Genomic DNA, 22,197 nt, shown 5'->3' with positions numbered 1-22,197 from the left:
CGGGAATTCATTCGCGCAGGCGCCGCTCCTGCCGCTTCGATATATCGAGAATCGCGGCAGCGTCAATAGCTTTCGATAGATTTCGAATTGCGCTTACTTCTGGGACGCGCGGCGCGCCGCGGCCCGCGGCCGGTCGAGGGACGCGGAGTCGCGGCTCGAATCGCTCGTCGTGTTTTCGTCGTCGCGTCGTGAATTCGGAGCGCGAACGATCGTCTCCTGTGAGTGCACGTCTCTCGTGAGGTGCACTGGACGCTCGTCGTGTGGCACATCGGACGTACGAAGCAGGACATCGTGTGCGAGATCGCTACGTCGCGCGTCGCGGCGCGGCGTCGGTCTCGGGATATCGACCAACCTCTCTCGACGCGTACTCCTCTTGTGCGCCCGAGAATGATCACAGTCGTTTTCATCTCGCATCTCGCTTCACTCTCCGACGCAGCATCGAGATGCCAGCCAGCGAGAGCTGAAAGAAAGAACGAACGAACGATCGTCGCCAGGTATTTTGCGTCGTTTATGTAAATTCTTTCATCTGATACTTGATCGGCGATCGATAGTTAAGGCGATCAATGCCGCCATTTTCTCGTTTCGCCGCGCTCTTTGCGCATCGATGACAATTTTTTGGAGGCGTAGGGTGAAGGCTTTTGGGTTTGATCCCTGTACTATTATTTCCATTCTCTCGAATTCTTGTGGAAATTATTGATATTAGAATAGAAGTAATAAAATGACTTGTGTCAATCTTGAAAATTGAACAATTTTGAGGCGAAAAAATTATATATATATTTTTTATGTATATAATAATAGGTAATCCGATTAATTGGTTTTGTGTTGTTAAAAACCGTGTTATTCGAAACTTTGGATTTATATAGTTTTGGATATTACGTTCCATGTTATTGAAAACCGTGCAATTCAAGATTCCACACTGAAAGAAAAATTTGTTAATCCAAAAAAAAATTTAATCCGATACGTTCGAACTAAACATGTTAGTTAACTAAACACGGTAGATAGTTAACTAAACATTAGAATTTTTTAATCAAGAATTAATTAATTCAACTAATGTTTAGTTAAACTGACTAAAATGTTTAGTTGAACGTATCGGACTAAATATTTTTTCGAATTAACAAATTTTTTTTTAGTTTAGATCTATATTATATAAATTTGGCTGCAATTTATTTAAACAAAAAAATTTAAAATAGGGTCGAAGTAGTCACCACTTTTTTCAATTTAATTCAAGTATCGTATTATTCGAGGATCATGCGCGCTGTATATGTAAATAAAAAAATATATGCTATTGATTGCATACGTCTTTCATCATTAATTCAAATTGCATGATAAATGCAATTTTTATACTACATAGATATATTTACTGTCCCAACAATAATATCACTGTTTTTTTTTAACGTGAGCTTATAGACCGGAAATCATAATTTCAATACATATAATATATTTATTGCATTATATATATCGAAATTTAATAATATAATAATATGATTTAATAATATAACGTATGTAATTTATTTTGAATACACATACAATACTTAACGCTCTAGTAATAATTAATAACGTGGCCTTTTAAAAGGCATCGTCCGCGATTTTTCATTTATGATTCCCACAGGAATGGGAAACAAATTACAACAGTTTCGGTCTATGCTATGTAAGTATAAAAATCACTTTTTGAAACCTTAAAGATGATACATGAATTTTTATAGATTTTTTTAAACACAGAAACGCTTTTGAAAACTCTTTGGACTAAAAGTCCCAGGGTGTCCAGATGAGTGCTCCAAAAACACAGTGTCCGTACGGTGTTAATGGATATATGACTTATTTTATTACGCGCGTTTCGAGAGAAATGCATCTGGGATTACTAATATAGCTCGTTAACAGGTTAATTTATATATCGTGTTAATTTCTGTAGGTGTATAATTGTTATTGCCCGGCATTTCGCTGTCCTATTTCGAAGAATAAGTATAAAATAGTAAGGGAAGCTAATAATCTTTAGCGATTGTTTTATTCGAGCTATTGCTCACAATAAATTATTTGCGATCTGCAATCGTCGCCAAATAGTCGTATGATCGTTGATTCATCGCATTGTCGCATTTGTCGCCGATGTGTAATGACGTAATTTTCTATGGTTAGGTTTATGGTCTAATGAGGTATAATCAGAGTACATATGTTATCATATAGGGTGTCCAAGACAAGGGGTATAGGGTAGACAAGAACTCTCTTTCTATATTTAACGGCATATCTGTTTAATAATTCATAAATTATTTTCTTTATTAAAATATTGAGAGAAAAATTGGTTTTTAGTTTTTACCATTAAAGATATTAAATATTATTTTTATTATTAAATATTGATAATAATATTGCTAAAGATGCAAAGAAATTCTTGTTTATTTAAATTTAAGCAGGTTTTATTTTTTTGGAAATTTTATGCTTTAATTTAATTATAATATTAATAATAATTGTCGAAAAATCTAACGAATAACGACTCTTTGTGAAATAGTATTTCGATGAAATAAAATTAATCCTAAACTAGTCACAGTATTATTAAGTTAAAATTAAAAATTTTCAACATTCCTAGAAAGTATTCACATGTACATATACACACACTTTCTATGTATATAATATTATACATTTATGTATTTAATATTATATATTTTATTATGTTCTATCTTTAATAACAATGTTAAAGTGTAAGAAAGTTAAGAAAGTATATTATTTGTATAAAAGGATAATTGCTGTTTCTCTTGTTCACACGAATTCACTGCACAAATACTCATACGTGTGAATTCGCGCCACCGTTATTTATACTCACCGACTAACGATTTTCGTAGCGAGGTGACCGCGCTTGCCGCAAGCACGGAAATCGACCAGTCTCTTCTTATGAAATATTCAGGCTAGATGTTGCAGTCGGACTAACTCGAACAGTCAGTTTGCATCTAAGCAATTCTCGCGGATGAGGAGGCAAGCAGCCGGCGTATCGAAAATACGTTCTGGAAATGCTTAATCGAAAGTCTCGCGTCGCTGTATTAGCTCTTGGCAGCGCGACATTATTTCCCTCTGCGGATCAATATTAGGACGTGTTATTTTTAAATATTATAGATATCGCATAAGACATAAGATAAGACGTGATCTCCATCATTCATGGTATTCTGTAAAATGACAAGAAATATGATAGGATTCAATGGAAATAGAATGGGACAAACGGCAATTGGTTTTAAGTATTCAAACAGTCATTGAAGAAAATAATTAATATAGGAAAATGGAGTCAATTGTTCTTCGACAAATTATTGAAATGATTTCTAATGCCTAAAATTTGAAAAAATAGTTATTTATTGAGTTTATGTAAAATAAATTTATCAAACAAAGCTTTTGATTTTATGTTTGCCTCATTTTTATACTTCAGATAAACAGGACAATGTGATTTTTTAGTGACAAAATTAATGGCCGTAAGTTTAATATAATAACTGTTATTTTATTTTGCTTCATATATATTACAACTACTTGCCTGACAAGAGTTTTTAAAGGAATGTATGTAGGATCATTAAACATTAAGCGTTTCCACAGTTGTTTCGTGAAAGCGGCGGCTACTTTAATCCTTTGCGAGATGCTTTCTACTGTGTTATGCGATGAATAGTAGATAAATGTTTCCTACGCACAATGTACAGTTATCGTTTAACTATACGCTAGCATACAGCTTACACTTAATAAGCGTGTAGATACCTGCTCATTATAATCTCTCTTTGCATCCTTATGTGAATATATCCTCTAAATCTTCATGATAATTCTTAAATGCTATTATATTTATTCTATTTTTCAATTAAATAGGTTTATAATATTTATTATTTTATTATATACATTTTTATTTATTATTATAAATTAATGGAAAATTAAATTATCATGGAAAATTAAGGAATTTAAACGCTGCTAATCCTTATTCAATTTATTTAAATATAAAAAAAGAAGATCTTACGGACAACAAGGTTGGAGATTCTTGAAAACAGAGAAAATAGTAATAATAAGCAAAATATAATAGATGAGAATGCTAGAATAATATTCTGCCTCGTGCAGTTTCTGTATATGCCACGAATAGTTTTTTTTTTCATCAAAATTTTATATGCAAATGTAATCTGAAGAAGACTTTTATAAAGTACACGGAAACTTTCTTTGACTTTGGTACGATGTCGGATCTAGTTCCTTATAAAATAATAACGCAACGCGATAGTATCCGCTCAAGGATACAGAAATAATTGCGCATGGCGAATAAATTATTCCGCATATTTTCGTCGATCGGCCGGCGCATGTATGCCGATGCACTTGGTGCCCCGTGGTACCACCGTCCGTCGGTCGATTGGAGCAATAAACCATCAATAATACAGTCTACTTGCTACGGTTTAACGTATATTCAAACGGAATACACGCAGAATACTAGTGCATTTACATGCCTGAAAGTAATAGACTCGCGACTCGGCTATTTTTCCGTGCGATTGCATTGGTTCGCGACGTTGCATAGAAATTTGTATATGATCGGGAGAAACGGATCTTTTCATATAATGATTGCGCCAGAAACGATATCGACAAGTGAACGTGTCATTTTATTCTGTGGTCTAATTCTGCCAGATCGATATCTCGAGATATGTATGGCACGAGAAAGAAACGGCAAGGACAAAATATTTCGCCTGCACAAAAGTACCACTATATCTTTCAACATACACGATACATTTTTGTCTATTTTTTTTAATGTAAATTTAATCAAACAGGATATATATATATATATATATATATATATATCTCGTTATTGATTTCATATCTTGATAGAATGTCTGCAGAAAAGATGCTCTAATATCTTCATTTATGCATATGCATCAAATTTATCATAATATAAGCTGAAATATTATAATACTTGGCAGTTATCCTTCTTCTGTAGTCATCGTTCTTCAACAATTAATGATAAACATTTTTTTCCAAGCTGGACAGTCGCGAGTTTTCTCTTAATAAATGCGATATTTATCATTCTTCCACGCAACCTGACCTATAAAAAAAGAAAATATACCGCGGACAACCGTTGTAGCGGGATTTTTTCTTTCTTCATACCGCGGACGCGTTGTTCACTCGCGTGCAACGGGACTCCAGTGCCATTCCATAATTCTGGAACTAGTTGGAACAAAAGCAGCTCACGTATCGTCCATCTGCCCCCCTTCTTCCTTTCTGTTCCTCCCGCCTCTTTTCGCCGGTCTTGTTTCTGAATCATCTGCGACACAGCCGCGGGCATCTTCCACCTGCTAATCTCGAGGAAAGCTGTGCTGTTCCAAGCGGCTTCCACCTGTTAGTTACGGGGGAAAGCGTGTAGTCACGGGAGTCCCTCGTGTAGAACGAAGCTGCATGCGCCGTGCATCGCTCTTCCACCCGTGGCATCTGCGCTCTCTCGATAGTAAGAAAGAGAGAGAGAGAGAGAGAGAGAGAGAGAGAGAGAGAGAGAGAGAGAACGCACGCTGCGAATGCACAACGCGGTGTGCTTCGAAAGAAAGTACACTATTACCTTCGACGCATCGTTGCATCTCGCGATTTGCTCCTTAAAGCATCAACACGGGTTCTTTCATGTGCAAACGAGTCAGAATTTTTCGCGGTACAATTGAATTCTATCCTTATACAGATTACTACGTGTAATATCTATATTTCATAAGATCTGTAAAATATCAAGAAAGATCGCAGATTTTCTTGGAGATTTTACTTTACAATAAAACTACAAGAAAAGAAAATATCAAGAAAGTAATTATTATACACATACATATCTTTTTTGCATCAATATATTATTAATATATTATCAATATATTATCAAATATATTATCAATATATTATCAATATATTATTAGAAGAAAGATTTTAATTAATTTCAATTACGTACGCAATTTGATAAAATAAAAGAGAGTGTGGAACGGGCTAAGTAATGATAAAATAAAAATATATTATTAGGCACAATTGAATAAAATATATATAAAATTTATAAACTCAAATTGATTATTATTTTAACGTATTTTTAAATGTGATCTCTGTATTTTTTTATACTTTAACGCGCATATTTCGCATTAGTCTTTGGATTTGTTGATAAAAGATCCTTCGTTGCACGCTCCTTCGCCTTCAGTCGCCTTTTGTAACAAACTCGACGAAGGGATTTTCCTCCGGGGTATGCTTCTCTCTTGACCTCTTTGTTGTAACTCATTTTAATAACGCAACTTCAATAATTATGGTTATTATAATAACGGTGCGCAGTAAGCGTAGAACCAAAGCGCTCGTCATTACAAACTATACCAGAACTTCTGACAAAACTTACTTCTCTTTTTAAACGAAACCTCTATTTCTCTTTTGAAATAAGATGCCCATAATACCTAAAGTGATTTACTTACAAATTTTATGACATGCTGATTTATAATTTAAATAACACCACACTGTTTTTTGACCATCAATGTACGTGCTTTATTGAGAGTAAATATTATTTCGTAAATACACTAAAAAGAAGTAGATATGTGAGTCATTAAACAGAAAATTTCTATATATTCGTTATGTAAAATACTATATCCATAAGCACATGTTATATAATTAGTAATTAGAAGAACTTTGTATACGTATATCTTCCAGTTTTTACGCAAATTTCTTACTTTTAATTTAAAGAGTACTGACTCACATAAATTAAATTAAGAAGTTAAATAAAAATATCATTTAATTAAAAATGCAGTATTTATTAGGACGTAAATTTCATTTCTTAAATTGATATTTTTTCTTCAACTATTGAGCGAAGGAATATCACGAAAAAAATTGATTTCGAAATATACATTTATTAATTTCATTTCATTATTTGCCTCATCGTAACTTCGTGGCAAACGCGAACGAGTATTCCCATGTTCTGAGAAATGAGTTCGAAATTCCCCTACGCGTACGTAGCGACTTCCTTTCTCGATAGTCCAAGATAGTCCAAGAACACGTGCGAAGATCCCAACGCACCCCTATCTTGGCGCGTTTCCCCTTCGCAATAGTGGTCATCCCCTCGTCGAATGCAGCTCCGTTTTCCCGTCACCTTTTCCGGCGGTGAGTGCGCGACGGAAGAAGGGGGACCGCCGATGGTCCCTCTTCAGGCACGCGCCTCTCGCTTCTCCGTCCCCCTCGTCTGAATCGCGAACGACCTGTTCTCTTCCCCTCGCACCCATCGTCGGCGCTCGATCCAAAGCCCCCCACATACTCTGCCACCCACCCACTCACCTACCCCGACCCAGTGGCCCGCGGGCCACCCCCACCTCACCCTCGCGGCGCGGCGTGGCGCGGCGACCCCGCGCGCGCTCGTCCCACCGTCCCACCGTCCCACCGTCATCGCGCTGGTTCACGCTCCGTCAGTCTGTCGGCAACCTGCGTACCAGTCGTGTCGCAGCGCTCACGTAACAAAATTCTTATTATTATTACTATCACTCTTTACTTGCCTTGAAACTTGATCGGTGGTGTGTTCATTCTCGTTTTACGACTTCGTTGCGCGTATATGATTTACTACACCGTCCCACCCTCTCAATTACGTTTCTCGCGTCCAGGAGCTCTTGCGCTCGAAGAAAAATTGCCGCCGCCGCTGCATACGTCCGCGCTCGCGCATGAAACTCGCCACGACTCGCGATCGTACGCGCGCACGATCACACGGGGCGCACCGATAAAGTGACCGAGAGACAGAAAGCTGTCACGAGGGAGAGAGGGAGAGAGGAGCACGAATACGTCAAGTACGAGCAGATCGCCTGCGAGCTTTACCCGATCGCCGCCAACGTTGGTACCTACGAGCGTCGCTGGCACTCCGGAGGATTGCTGCCGCGAAGCACCAGCCATCCGGCGCGTGTCAAGTCGTACGCCTCGCGCAACCTCGTCTTCGCCGTCATCGTCGCCGTCACCGTCGTCCTCTTCGTCGTCGTAGCGACGCAGCAGCGCTGGAGTTCATCAGCCGCGACGTCGTCGGACGCGCTACATCCGGTGCATGGGTCACTGTTCACGGGAGATAGATGAACCGTCTCCTGTTCACGGGAGAACCATCGCCGTCGTCGCGTTCACCGGGTGCTGCCCTGCTCCACCTCCACGGCGGGCACGCTGCTGGTGTATCGATTGCTCTAAAATAGACGCGTGGGAACAACACCTGCAGGCCAGGCGTACACGTACACACATGCCGCTCGCAAGCGCATAAACTGGCGCAACAGACCACACACGCCTGTGTTTCACGCTTCGTACGTTATATACGGCACGTTCTCTCTCCCTCTCTCTCTCTCTTTCTTTCTCTTTCGCTCTCTACTACTCGTCGTTGCGCTGTCACGACTCTCTCGCAGCAGCAACGTGTGACAGGTGCAACGACGGCGACATCGTCGTAGGGTGGTTGGTGGTGGCGCTGGCGAGAGCCACAGCAGGAAGCGGAAGAAGAAGTGAGTCCGGTCGGGGCGAGAAGACGCGAAGAAGAAGAGAAAGAAGTAGAAAAAGTCAGGAAGGGACAGGCAGAAGAGCAGAAGAAAGAGGAAGAAGAATAGAGGAAGCCGGCCAAAGGAGAGAGAGAAGGACCGGATCAGGGAAGGAGAGGAGGCGTGGAGGAGAAAGAAGAGGGGGCGGAGGAGGAAGAGGAGGAGGAGGAGGAGAAGGAGGAGGAGGAGGCCGCGGCCCCCGTGTTTCTCGCGAAGGGAAGGTTATTTTCCAGTGATACGTCCTGGAGGCGCCCGTCGTCTTCGCCGGTACAACCATAACGCCGCCCGCTTTAAAACGCCCGAGACGGGACACGGTGGATTCATCGCCGCCACCCGCTCGTACCGCAGCCCCCGGCAACCCCGGACCGTCCAGCAAACTCGCCTGCATCATGGACGCGCCGCTATCGCAGAGCATGGACTCCGTCAACACGGTGGCCACCGGCGAAGACGAGGTAGGTGTTCTAAGGATTTGCCTGTCTGATGAGACGCCGCGACGGCGCGGCGCGGCGCAGCGCCGGTCCGTGCCGCGTACGATGGCCGAAGGGGTGGAATCCACCCCTTCTGACGCACTCCCTCTGTCTCTCTCCCTCTCCCTTTCTCTCGCGCCCCACCGTAAAACTCCGAACTACCTTTACGTTTTACGCGAGATTCTCGATAGAGTCTTTTCCCCCAAAACCTACCCCTTTCTCTTCTTCGATTCGCCGAGGGGAATACTTGGATATCAGATATCGCCGTCTTTTCTTTCTTTCCTTCTATCGAGAGGCTACACTGTTCACTACTCTCTCTCTTTCTCTCTCTCTCTCTCCCTTTCTCTCTTTCGTCCTTCTCCCTCGCACTTATATATTATCGCCATATTGGTTGGTTCTCCATCCCCCTTACCCGCGTCTGTATATACACGTTTGTCTCTCCCTCGCTCGTTCCAACCCTCGCGCGTCATAGCGCGCGCAAGCGCGTGGTGAGGTACTTGCGCAGACTGCTGACACGCGCGTACCTCCGCCGCGTGTAGAATGCCGCTCATTAATGATGCACTCGATGCAAGCTCGATGCATCATACATGCTCGAAATGGTCCGACGTTAGGCATAGCAAATGTATAAACAGAAGCTATAAAAGGTACTCCATTTGTAAATAATTATAATTATTGATCTAAATAGTTCATGAAGACGAATTTTCAGATATGTGTTGAAATGTTTTTCTTGATAACACACAATTTAAACCAAAATTCTATAACATTTTACGAATTGATTAGTCATATTGCTGAAGTGTTAGAGAAACAGCGTTCATTGATGCACAGCGAATCACTACGAGAAATAACATTTGTATGCGCATCACCGCATTATTCTCAATAATGACTCATTATATTGTTATAACAGAGATATTAGTTACCCTCCGATGAGTAATTTATGGAGATATTTAGGAATTAATTGGAATTAATGTACGCGATCGTGTATCGAAGCGGTTTTGTAAAATCGATTGTGAAACAGAGAGGCGCGAGGTTAGCAATTATATGTAATTGTACTATCCATTATGCTCGCACGTTCATCAAGATCCTTTGTTCTTCGTGATCAACCGTAACTATATAATCTTGTGCAATTTTTCGCGATTGCTCGTAACGTATTCTTTGTAGAGCGGGCAGCTGGCGTGACGCAACTGTTCGGAGTTGAAACAGTTGTACGACGCAACTGTTCATAGAGTGGAAGCAAATCGTATTTAATTTACGATGTTATATGCGTTACAGATCGAGAGACGCTGTAGAGAAATATTATACGTTAGTTATAGCGCGAGTCGCGCAAACTTTGTTTTACATTAATTTTCAAACCGTTGCGTTGCAACGAAGTTTCCGCGCCGTGTCGTTGTACTGCGCACTTGATAGCAACGGCATACATCAAGAATGCCGTAAAACTTCTCGAGAAAAAATACGAATACAAAAACGCCGGAGAAGTCTCGCGAAAAAGTGTACTTACGGTACATGAAATTTTTATGCGTTTCATTCGTTGAAATGTTTGATCTTTTAATATTTCATAGTATACATTACTGGAACTTCCAAAAAAAATTAAAATTTTTTTTATGTTCTTAGAATAACATCCTTTATAGACATATCTACATATTCATTTTTCAAATAACAAATCATTGCTCCAAATTAAAAGCAAAAGATTTTATAACAACATTGATTATATATCTTTGCCAACAAATCCTAACATCTTAATCTAAATAAATAGATGACTTAAAATATATGGAAATAATTATAAGAAATATTAATAAGTCATGAATTAAAGGATTAGACATTTAAAGATTTTTATCGCGCAAATAGGTAAATTCATCGAGTTATGTCCTATCGACTACGTAAACATTGAAAGCATCTAATCGATTATTGATCCAATTTAACTGAATCTATTTTTATTATTATTATAGGATAAAATTTTTGCAGGCTCGATTGAAAGATCAGTTTTGAATGAGTTCAAATTTAGGTAGGCTCAAAAATTCTGCAGGTTCGATTGAAAGATGAATCTCGGACGAGTTAAAATTTAGATAGGCTTTACTATCTCGAAGTACAATCCTGGCGCCGCCTCGATAAATGATAAAGCCGCGCAACGCTATCGTTGCGCAGCAGCGTATATACGCGCATATATACATATACGTTTCGCGGCGCGGAAGGCGGGAATTCGATCGCGTGCCGCCCGCCACGACAGAGTGTATATGCCTCGCAGGTGACTCGTTTTCACCGGTGCGCGCTCGATCGGACGGTTGCTTGCTTCCTCGCTCGCTCGCTCGCTCGCTCGCCTGCACGCCCGCCTGCTCTCTCGTTTGCCAGGCTGGCTTCCTTCCTCAGGCACAGGCAGGCGGCCACCTGAAAGAGTGACGCCGCCACGCCGCACCACACCACGCTCGCTATTGATTTTTCTGCGACTGTGCGAGAGGGCCACCGAGGAGGGCCCGCCAGCACGCTCCGCGCTATGTCACATCATACGGGAGGTGGATTACGCCTCGTGGCGGTAACGTGGGTGCCGAAGATGTGTGTGTGCGTGTGTACGTGCGTGTATACGCGTACGTCGTATATACGTGGACGGCATACATATATGCGCAAATGATTTGACTTAGGTCGCAGAGCGTACCGGCTGGAGACTCCAATGAAGCGTTACCGGCGAACCTGCCATCCGTTTTTTGCCACGTAGGGTCAATCGATTCATGTGTTTACGATAGAGAACAGATACTTGTAGGGAATCACATTTTGCACCGTGAAGTTTTGGCAAAAATGCCATTTCTTTCTAGAAATTTATAAACTTGTATAGTTCAAGACAATTTGTAGATAAACCGCGTTTTGAGATAGGTTTCCATTTTACTTATTAATATTTCTGCTCACCGATTTAATTCATTTAAATCTCTTTCGGTACTTTTTATCGTGTGGTCATTCATCCATATTGCATCTTATTTATTATAAAGTTTCCTTATAACAAGCGTAGTGTTTGTATTATTTTATTTATAAAAGGAGAAATTATTCTCTTCATACCTAATTGTATAAAGTGTATATAAAGTAAGTTATCTTTTGCTTATTAAATTCTTTGACTAATTGATTTTTCTTTCTAGCAAAAATGTCAAGGAATATTATTTATCATTTGCCGCAAACTTTTAATTTACATAATAAATATTGTACTTCTGCAGCTTCTTTAATTCTTGAAAAATATTTTTCATTATTTCAGTTTCATGTTTTTTATTACAGAAAAATTGATTAAAAATTAAATATATACTTTATAAATTTTAAATTAAGAAAAACTTAATTTAAATTGTAAATATACATTTTATAAATTAAGATTTTTTTATAACTTAAAAATGTTCGTCTAAATCTAAATTACAGGAAAGTTATTATTGCACTGACCTTTGTAAAATTATTAAAATCATTGATTTTCGAGCTTGTTTCAAAACGGCGAGATAGACACGGGAAAACGATAAATGAATATTTATTCAAACTATTGTTTTGTCGCGGAAAATTTCATTCAGCCGGTCTTTCGTCCGGATGACGACACGTTTGCTATGCGACGAGTTCGTGATTATAACGAGGAAACGCTTTCATGCTTTTCCCCGTTAATCGGGAAAATGAAATTCACCAACAGGTTACGGCTTTTAATATGAGTATCGATGTCCTGCGAGAGGTAACGTCTACAATAACGCAATAACTTCAAAACAGAATTGTAGCTTGCGTATCGTATGGCATAACGATCACGTTAATCAGTCCCGACAGTAATAACGTTATTTAGAACGTTACGATATTGCGAGTTAGTGAAATATATGTTGTTAGTTTCAATTAAAAATAGCTGAGAGAAATGTTTACATTTTATATTATTATTATTTTTTATCTAATAAAGTTATAGGTTATACGTTTAATTTATTTTGTATAATATAATAAATTTTTATCGTAAGGCACGAGACAAGAAGGTTTGCATTCTAGAAACAATATTTTCCATTGTACATTAATACTAATTAGTATTTCATTTAGTATTTCAACCAAATACGATTTGAATAAATTTGTGGAAAGATGGAATTTCAAAAAATTTGATTATACAAATGTATGGTAAAACTACAATACAACATTTCAGTATATATGAGACGTTTACCGCGCATGTTCCTCGTACTACTAATCGATATAGATATCGATTTCACTGAGATTTCGCGGTGTACATCGGTGTTTGATAGTGCGTGTGTGCGGATAAATTGTGTGACTACAACTCAATGCGCGCCGTAATTATCGAGATTCACGCACAGACGCCGGCGCGTCGAGACACCGCAAAAGAGCAGCGGCGCGTGAGAAAATCCACAAAGATATTTCGAATTCGTTAGGCAAACGAACGATCGCGCTCGAGTATACATACAACGGCATTATCCTCTTAGAGGCGGATGGCGGAGTCCGCATTATGCGTTAACCTTCATCGATGTGTGCAGGTGCATGCATAAAGAGCACCGGCTGGCTAGGCCGCCCCTTCGCCGTTCCTCTCGTTCTCGTTTCCGCCCTTCTTTCCGTCTGTCCCGCGCGAAAAGCGAACGGGGAATTGGGCTTGGAATCCCCGAAGCTGCACGCTAATGCATTCGGATGGACCGAAATCTCGGTTGGGAACGAAAGCGGAATAAATGCGCGCGGTTACACGGAGAAATCGTCGGAATTGTGGTATACAGGTGGAAAGAGTGGAAAAACGTGATAAGCGTGATGTGGACGAGAGTGGAAAGTTTATGGTAGAATTATTCCTATTATTCGCGACTTATCATTTTGCTCTGCGAATCATTGAGGTTCTCAACATAGCAAAAATTAAATTAAACTGTATTTTATTTAAAAAGTGTAGATTGAAGAATCCAGGTATTACAATTTACGGATATTACTATATATATATATATATATATATATATATATACACATATACGAGATAGCTGTCTTTAATTAAAAAATACTAATTATTCAAATGTTCTTGGATCCATGATTTTATAATTTTATGAATTTTCTACATGATTTATTCGGATAATCTAACATATCAGATATTGTACAATTTTGCGCTCTTTTGATTCACGTAGAGATTTAATATTTATCTCTATGGTATTCTTACTGTATTTAAAGGGAATATAATTATATAATTTTCATTGAATTATTAACACATTTCTGGTCGCGTTGACATTAGTCATGCTGAGTCGAAATAATCTGCATGATTTTCCTCTCTTCATGTGACTCGCTATATTTGTAAAAGCCGCGAGGAAACGTTGAACACGACGGCTTTCGCAGCTGATTCGTTTATCGACTCCTGATAATTCCACGATCGAATCACGTTGCCCGCATTAGGGAGCTGGTAGTCGCTGTAGTTAGAAAGTAGAACTCGATCTCTCGGCCGACTGTCGTGGGAGAAACTGATACAGAAAGTGGATGTACGGCAAAAAAGTACGTAAGCTGTAAAGAGACTCTCGCTTCTCACGCCAGGATTTTCCGTGCGTCTCTTGACCTATTCGTTAGTGTTTTAAAAACTTTTTCTCATTTTTTTGAAACTTCATAAAATATCCGAGATAAAATGGTTATGTGGTGCTTCTATGTGCTTTCAGTAAAATATTTCTTTATGAACTAAAATGAAGAATATTGCGCGTTATCAATAGCTAAGTTAAAATGGAACACAACAAATTATATATTAAATTATATATTAAATTGTAGTTTTGATATTCTCTAAAGCAAGAATTGGTAATTATAAATTTTAATTAAGTTAAAAATCGTGAATTTTTATTTAAATCTAACCATTTTTAGACTGTAAATAATTTACTCAATATTAACTTAAAATACATGAATCTTTATTTTGGTATAATTCTAATATATATGCGATAAAGTTTATTTATAAATTTAGTACAACGACCGTAAATTGCAGGTCAATTCTCGCGGCTTTTCTCGCTGCTTCTGACCTCAATGTAGGATTTATAACTTTTGTAGGAAGTGGGGGTACGCGCGTCACACTTAGAGACATTTTTTATTCCATTTATCTTGCACCTTAAAAAAAGCGCTAGCGGTCACAAACGATTTACCTTGCTTAACGCTTACGCGCGGAAATTCTGAAATCTTCGGACCGTTACGAGCAGCTGTTACCGCGCGCGCGACTTAAGCGATCGATCATCGCGGTCGAGGGAAATAAAAACAAAAAAGTTCGTCCGCTTCGGTGGCCATCATCGGCAATGTTTAAACTTCTCTAGCGAATGCCGGAAGCTGGATGTTTGGCAGTTACGAGACTTACGAGAAAGGGAGTCGGGAGTCGGGAGTCGGGAGGAAGTCATCGCACGTCGAAGAATAATCCTCTTTCCTTGACCGCGCTCGTCTTCCTGGTGATGGGATTTGCTTGCTGGAAACGTGTCGGTGGTGTGAGGGACCTTGCTAAATCGATTTGCTATGAATCCGATACGGGGAATGGTGGGATTGACAATTATTGATCGCTAAACGACAGAAGTCTCAGTTTTTATCGAAGTCGTCGATGAAGGCGTGAGTGCATCGATAAACGTGCCTGAAAGTTTAATTTTGCTTCATACGATTTTTTTTGGTTCGACTTTTTGCTCGAGACACATTTCAGCGAAATGTAGGATAAATTGGAGTACCTAAATATGGCAGTGGGATAAACGTGATGAATATAGGATACGTATAAGCTCGATAGCCGCGATGAATAATAGATGAATTATAAAATAGTGAAACCGACATAAAATCTTGATTAGAAGTTGAATTTCAGATAATCGTCACTAATAATACAAAAAAATTGCTTATAAATACTAAAACTATCAGTTTTATTATTGGAACGTCTTGCTGTGGTACACGTGCATCGATTTATCATGTTTATCGTATCATGTTTGCTTTACTGGAGTATAATCATACACCGTAATAATCGTAATCGCGTAGTTTACACAAAGGGCATAATATATAGTTAATAATACGATCATAATATTCCACAGAGTTAATAATACATTGATAGAATAATTTTGCGATACACATAGATCACGATAAGCGAGTAACTTATAAAAGTTGAATACTTTTTTATCTTCGGATTTTTCCTTCATAAAAAATTTATTTAATTTCGAGAACGTACTTCTCAAAATTTAAAGAGAAGTAACTATAAAATGTAAATATGGATTTATATAAATATATAGGAGCAATTCTCTCGAACGAAGGTTTTAGTTCAGTGGGGTTTGAAATGGTTGTTGCAAGTTACGGTGACGATAGAGATATTCGGGAATGGAGTTTGCCGAGTGCAATAGCCTCGCTTGCCAGCCTTTTTCTTTTCCTCGTTAGACAGAGCACACCACTCGTTTCGCAAGAAAACTCGCGGTTCTACTCTGCAATCGCTGTGATTACGTAAACCAGCATTATTACACCTTTACATTGTAAAGCGGTCGCGATTCTCGCGTGCAGTTTGCACTTGCAACGACGCTGTACGTCCGAAATGCGCTGCCGTTTCTGTAGAAAATTCGCCGTGAGAACATATATCCCGTTTACTATCTTCCGTCAGTCGAAATATCTCGATCTGATCTTTCTTGGATTCTGTTTGAGCGCGTAATTAGCTTAGAGGAACTAATGTCTGCCGCGAGCGACTGCTCTGTACGCAAACAATCTACTAATTGAACGACTTAATTAAGCAGTGTACTGGCTTAATATATTGATAGCTACTAATTATAGTAATACGTAGCAATAACGATGACTTTCGTAGAATGTGTGATATTAAGGAACACATAAAAATCGAAATATTGTTTGGAGATTCTCCTTGAAGCATTTTTGTTCTAATCATATAACACAATTTGCAATTTTTATTTTTGAAATATTTGACGAATCAAATCTTTAATACGTAAAATTGAAACAGAAAAAAAAACGGTACAGACAAATGCAATATTTGTGAGATCCAGAAATAAGTAAAAAGTATTATAGAAGTTTCCGCGATATTTTCCCACGATTTTAAGCTATCTTAAATTTACATTGACGTGATGTTTTTAATTTTTATAAGGAGCACATTGTAATGTAATTATGCGACGCATAATTTCATAACAATGTAGCGAGAAAATATCTACAATGCGACTTCAAGTTGTTCCAAGTTATTACAATTCAGTTGCAAACGTATTTTTGTCAACTTTCGCCAAGTGAATTAACGCTTTCATGAATTCGCGCAGATTCGCGGTATCGATAATCTACGAGCGGAACGAGCTCGAGATTTCGTTCTTTTTACGAGTAGTCCTCTTGTCGCAGTGTCAACGTCAAGAGATCCTCATTGTCCCGCGTCGATTCGTCCTGACCTCCTTACTCATCGGCGAGAAAGACTTTCTCGGCCGAATTTGCCATCGCGGTTGCCCGAGGAGACGATGCGCGATCGATACTCGATCGCCGAGGAAATCTGCGCGTGCCCGACGATCGTCGTTAAAATACGCGGACACAGGTGCGTTAATTTTTGTGTGTTAACTTTTGCACTTGTACATTGTTTATCCGAACTGCGGGGATCTTTGCTATGATCTCTGTTCTTGTAAAATATTTTTTTCCATTAGAATTCATAAAATTCATACAGCTTAACAAAGAAAAAAAATCTGCTATTTCTAAATTTTTGAAAAAGAGTAACGTTAGTTTTTTCATTTGGCTTTTGACGTCAAATAATTTTTCAATATTAAGGGAAGAAAGTACGGTACGGTTGGTTATGATATGTGATTTATGAAACTTTATTTAACTATTATGATAGCAGTATGTCGTGAATATCGATAGACTTTACTCAATATTGATGGCCTCGCTATTATCGCAAAATTACGTTGCGACATACCAATACTACACGAAAGCGCCGCGAGTTAGAATGCACTACCTCGTATTCAATCATCTAATTGCCTGCATAGCCAAGCTAACCGTAAATCCCAATCGTATACAAAATGGGGCAACATTGACTAACGATTTATTAGTCAGACAGACGTGTAACCACTTCATTATGGAACGGAATCGATTCGGGGCATAGGTGGTGGGTCGAGGGGAGGGAAGAGGCGGTCAAAATTTCGTGATTGTTTGAGTTCTCCGCAGGTGGGTGGTTGAATTTAATTTATGTGACTGGTCGCTAACACGCTGGATTCATGATATGCAAACAAACAACGGATTGTGTAATAACGACTGTACGGTAAGGGTCGTTGATGGCGTTAATGCACGCACTGTGTCGTGGATAATACAACGTTTTTCGTTATCGAATGACTATACAATTATTAGATCGCTATTACATGAAGGGAAACTGAGAGTCATCTTGCGTGAGCGTAAACACGAAACTCAAGTAACTTCGTGCAGTCATGCGAAATGTCGTTGTTTCCTACAGCGAGTCTCATTTTAATTATTGTGATAAAGAAATGATATACCTAGATTTGATCCGATTTATTATCAAAACGTGATGAAAGATACCGTTGACTATATATAATATATTATTACAATTTAATAAATAAATAATAATTGAATTAATATATAAATAATAATTTTTCTACTAGTAATATATTTTAAATTGCTGGCAATAAGCTCATTTTTACGATATATTCGCGCGGAAATTAACGTTTTTTGTTTAAAGCAATTAATAGAAGAAATAATTATTTAGAGATCAAATGATCAGCGAATTATGTTATTAAAATAAATATTAATGCTATTATTTAAGTAACGTTCCATTTAAGTAACTTGTACTAATTTCTCGATTTTGTACGTCGAATTATCCCATAATGCGTGCGTTGAGCACCACTGAGTCCGCTGTCGGCAACAGGAGCGGCCGCGGGCAGCATTAATGAACGGGGCATGGCAGTGTTCGTACGCGTAATTTCTCCGTGCGGTATCGATAAATTGAGTTGTTCTCTCATCGTAGAGAACGACCGAGAGGTCCTCTCTCGTCGTTGTTGGTCGTCCGGTCGGTCGGTTCTCAGTTTGCGATATTGTAGCGCGGACACAGCCGACGTATTGAATTTCGTACTGCTCGCGGGGAATGATTGTATAACGATGAACAATGGGACCTGGGACTCTAGCGGGAGGGCATTATGGCAGAGCGGATGTTGTATAACGGTTAGCCAGCGAAGAGGAACGAGACGGGAGCAGCAAACCGTAAACGCCACGAGCGTTCAACCTCTCTCTCCGTGTTCGTCTCTCTAGGTTTCTCTCTCTCTCTCTCTCTCTCTCTCTCTCTCTCTCTCTCTCTCTCTCTCTCTCTCTCTCTCTCTCTCTCTCTCTCTCTCTCTCTCTCTCTCTCGCTCCCTCGCTCCCTCGCTCCCTCGCTCCCTCTCTCGCTCTCTCTCTCTCTCTCTCTCTCTCTCTCTCTCTCTCTCTCTCTCTCTCTCTCTCGTTCTCGTTCTTGTTCTCGCGCAACGACGTTATTCGAAATAATATCAAACCCGTGGAAAGCACGGGCCGTGTTTCGCACCTGTCAGATGCGTGCATGACGGTATAGAATAGAGCGACATTCGTGTTTCTTTCACGAGCAAGGTAAAGCATACAGTTATTGGTCGTAATATTTATTTGTAAAGTTTTGTAAAGCAACTTTCGGAATCTTTTATTAGACCTTTTATTAGAACCTTTTATTAGACCTTTTATTAGAAATAATGCGTTTATTAGAAATAACAATATGATTCACATCTGCGATTATCACATCAATAATCTATTTCATGAAAAGTGATTTTCTTTAAGTAGAGGAAGTAGCAAATATATAAACAAGAACTCTTTTCATTATTCATTAAAATTGGATTTTAGGGAGTAAAACGAACGAGAATATATAAGATTATAGATCAATTTTGAAATTCTATTTCCTAAATTCATTTATGATTTCTTTTATAAACGTAGAAAATGTTCCATCACTCAGAAATAAAAAATCGGTACGAGCAACCAGAACAAAAGTGAACAAAAAGTCATAAATCGAATTAGCAATTAATAATCGAAGTAGCAATAACCGTACAACTTATTTCAGAGACTCGCAAAGTAATGAACGTCAAACAAAATATCATAAAGGCAAGATATTTACATAATAGTAACTCGGATAAATCTTAATGACATTTGGCGCCAAAATTATTTATTCATAGTCTACGTAAAACCTAGCCGGTTTTATCGCCGTAATTTTTTTATGATTTTGTAAAGGGAAAAAGTTTTATATAGTATGCCAAAATAATTATATACCAAAGTCATGTTAATAATTATGCATATCAGTTAAATTTCGACATATATTATGCGCATATATATTAACATTTTATATTTATTTCGACTTACACGCGCGCGCAAAACGCACGTCGCTATAGTTCTACAACACCGATCAAATTGCAAAACGAGTTAGAATATTTATTCGTCAATTATTGATGATTCCGCCATCAGTTGGAGCGTTTCTGTAAATACGCGTGTAATCCGATAGTACGCAAATGGACGTGTGCATTCTGTCGCTCGGAAACGCGCGGAAGTGCATTTTTTTAATGAGTGACGATATCGCGCGTGTTGCGCGCTTAAGCAGGCGTTCGCTTTTCATATTTAATACCGGCAGTTTGGTGCATATGTGAATACTAATAAGTAACGACACGAGTGGTTCCACTTGAGCGCAACACTTCATGCGTGCAGTATGAAGAAAACTCCTTTATACAACAGTAAGACGCACCCATGAATTAACGTTGTCCTTTATTGCAAGTGCAATTGCGTCGACGCAATCTCTCGTGACGTTAGAATTTCCTATTCTTACGCGTAATTGTAGCTTGTGAATACGCAAGGTTCTATCGTATCGTTCTGACGTAACGATCGGAAACAAGAGAAGAATAATGGTGACTAAATATAAAGATCAATAATTTTTTTCATTGAAAAATGAGTCGCGTGAAAATGGTGTTGAAGCGAAACGCCGCGCTTGAGAATTATGTCTGTCTGAGCGTGGCAAACGGTACGGTTTAATCCAAAATAATGTCTTCCCTGTATAATTTACAGTAATATTATATCTCTCTTGGCATATAGTTATAGCAGTCACCGCCGAATATATCCGCCGCGGATACCGCGGCCGGGCTGTAGCGATTTCGCGGCGCGGCGCGGTGCGCGTGGATTGCAAGCCTGCGATGAATAATTGTCGCAACTGACATATCTCTCTTTCTCTATCTCGCTGCGCCGGCCAATAGGCACCTTCTATGAATAGAGTTCGAAACAGTGTGAAACTTATCCGCCGGCGAAATGTATTTTGCTTGCCGATGGCGATTTCGAAATGTGTTTGTCGACAAGCCGACTAATATCAATGGTTTGTCACTTTGCGCTCGGAATGGTGTTCGGTGCACGGATCATCTTGCACCTGTCCAGGAGGTTTGAATGCATTTTGCTAGTTTTCGGCGGACAGCTGCATGTCAGCAGTAATTCGCACGTGAAAGCGCCGGTAGGATCGCTTGATCGCGTTATAAATATACCTACCTTTCATATCTGCAGTACCCTTCAATCGTTTTTAGTTCTGAGAGCTTCTAATCGATCTGTTATAATTATATATTATGTCTTTTATTCGATTACTATTAGAAGATTCTTAGCAATATTGTACATTTGTAACATATTAATGAAAATTATTAGATGTTTGATTAGTCGAAGAAAAATCTGAGTTATAAGGTGATGATTTTACAAGGTTTTCTCAATAAAGCTCGCTTTAATTGTTTTTTAAACAATGGCAACACTATCGTTCTTTATAATGCAAAAGTGCCAATAAAAGAATCAAGTGTCGCGATCCCAGGTGGACTATTGAATATATATTATACTATGTATATATATGTAAGGATAAGATGGTGTGTCCACATGCGCTCAAGTCACGATTCATCTCTTGGGACGATCCTCTCTACGGTTATAACATAGTAAAACCGATATCCACGACAGTAGTATTTTCATTTTCTGCGGGCGAATTTATTACTGCAGGAGACATTTCGCATTTACGACGACAAGATCTTTTACGGGCCGACGCGGTCTTGTGTCATCGAAATTGTGTAAGAGTTGTGTAACACGATTTCCACGTTAATTTTCGATTTTGCGTTTCTGCATTGATTTTTAGGAATTTGGTCATATATAAATTTAATTGATGTAGATTTGAATTTTGTAATCTTTCGGTGTCTGACATTTTGGACTTTTAATTTTTTACCTATGAAATTTTTAGTCTCTAAAGCTTGGAACTTTAAAACTATAAAGCTTCGGACGTTTGTTGAATCTTTCAACTTTCAAACTTTTATATTCTTTAGATATTTGATCGCTAAGTCTTCTATTTCTTCGGAGTT

The 22,197-nt window shown here is 38.8% G+C and overlaps 1 protein-coding gene across 2 annotated transcripts in view; it reads left to right on the top strand.

Annotated features, from left to right (window-relative positions):
* Positions 1-7,360: 7,360 nt before the first annotated feature.
* LOC139768681 (protein couch potato) overlaps positions 7,361-22,197 on the top strand; it is a 91,744-nt gene continuing 76,907 nt past the window's right edge. Inside the window, exon 1 of one of the 2 annotated variants that reach the window (XM_071699124.1) lies at positions 7,361-8,917. In XM_071699124.1, the coding sequence (XP_071555225.1) occupies positions 8,855-8,917 (63 nt within the window). In that variant the 5' untranslated portion in view covers positions 7,361-8,854. The remainder of the gene's footprint in view (positions 8,918-22,197) is intronic. The other variant, XM_071699133.1, reaches the window with a different exon arrangement.

The sequence above is a fragment of the Temnothorax nylanderi genome, unplaced genomic scaffold (genome assembly GCF_030848795.1).
Source record: "Temnothorax nylanderi isolate EJ_2023f unplaced genomic scaffold, tnyl_v1.0 TNYL_tig0002_pilon, whole genome shotgun sequence".
Taxonomy (NCBI): Eukaryota; Metazoa; Arthropoda; class Insecta; order Hymenoptera; family Formicidae; genus Temnothorax; species Temnothorax nylanderi.
This window is presented reverse-complemented; position numbering and strand designations above follow the sequence as displayed.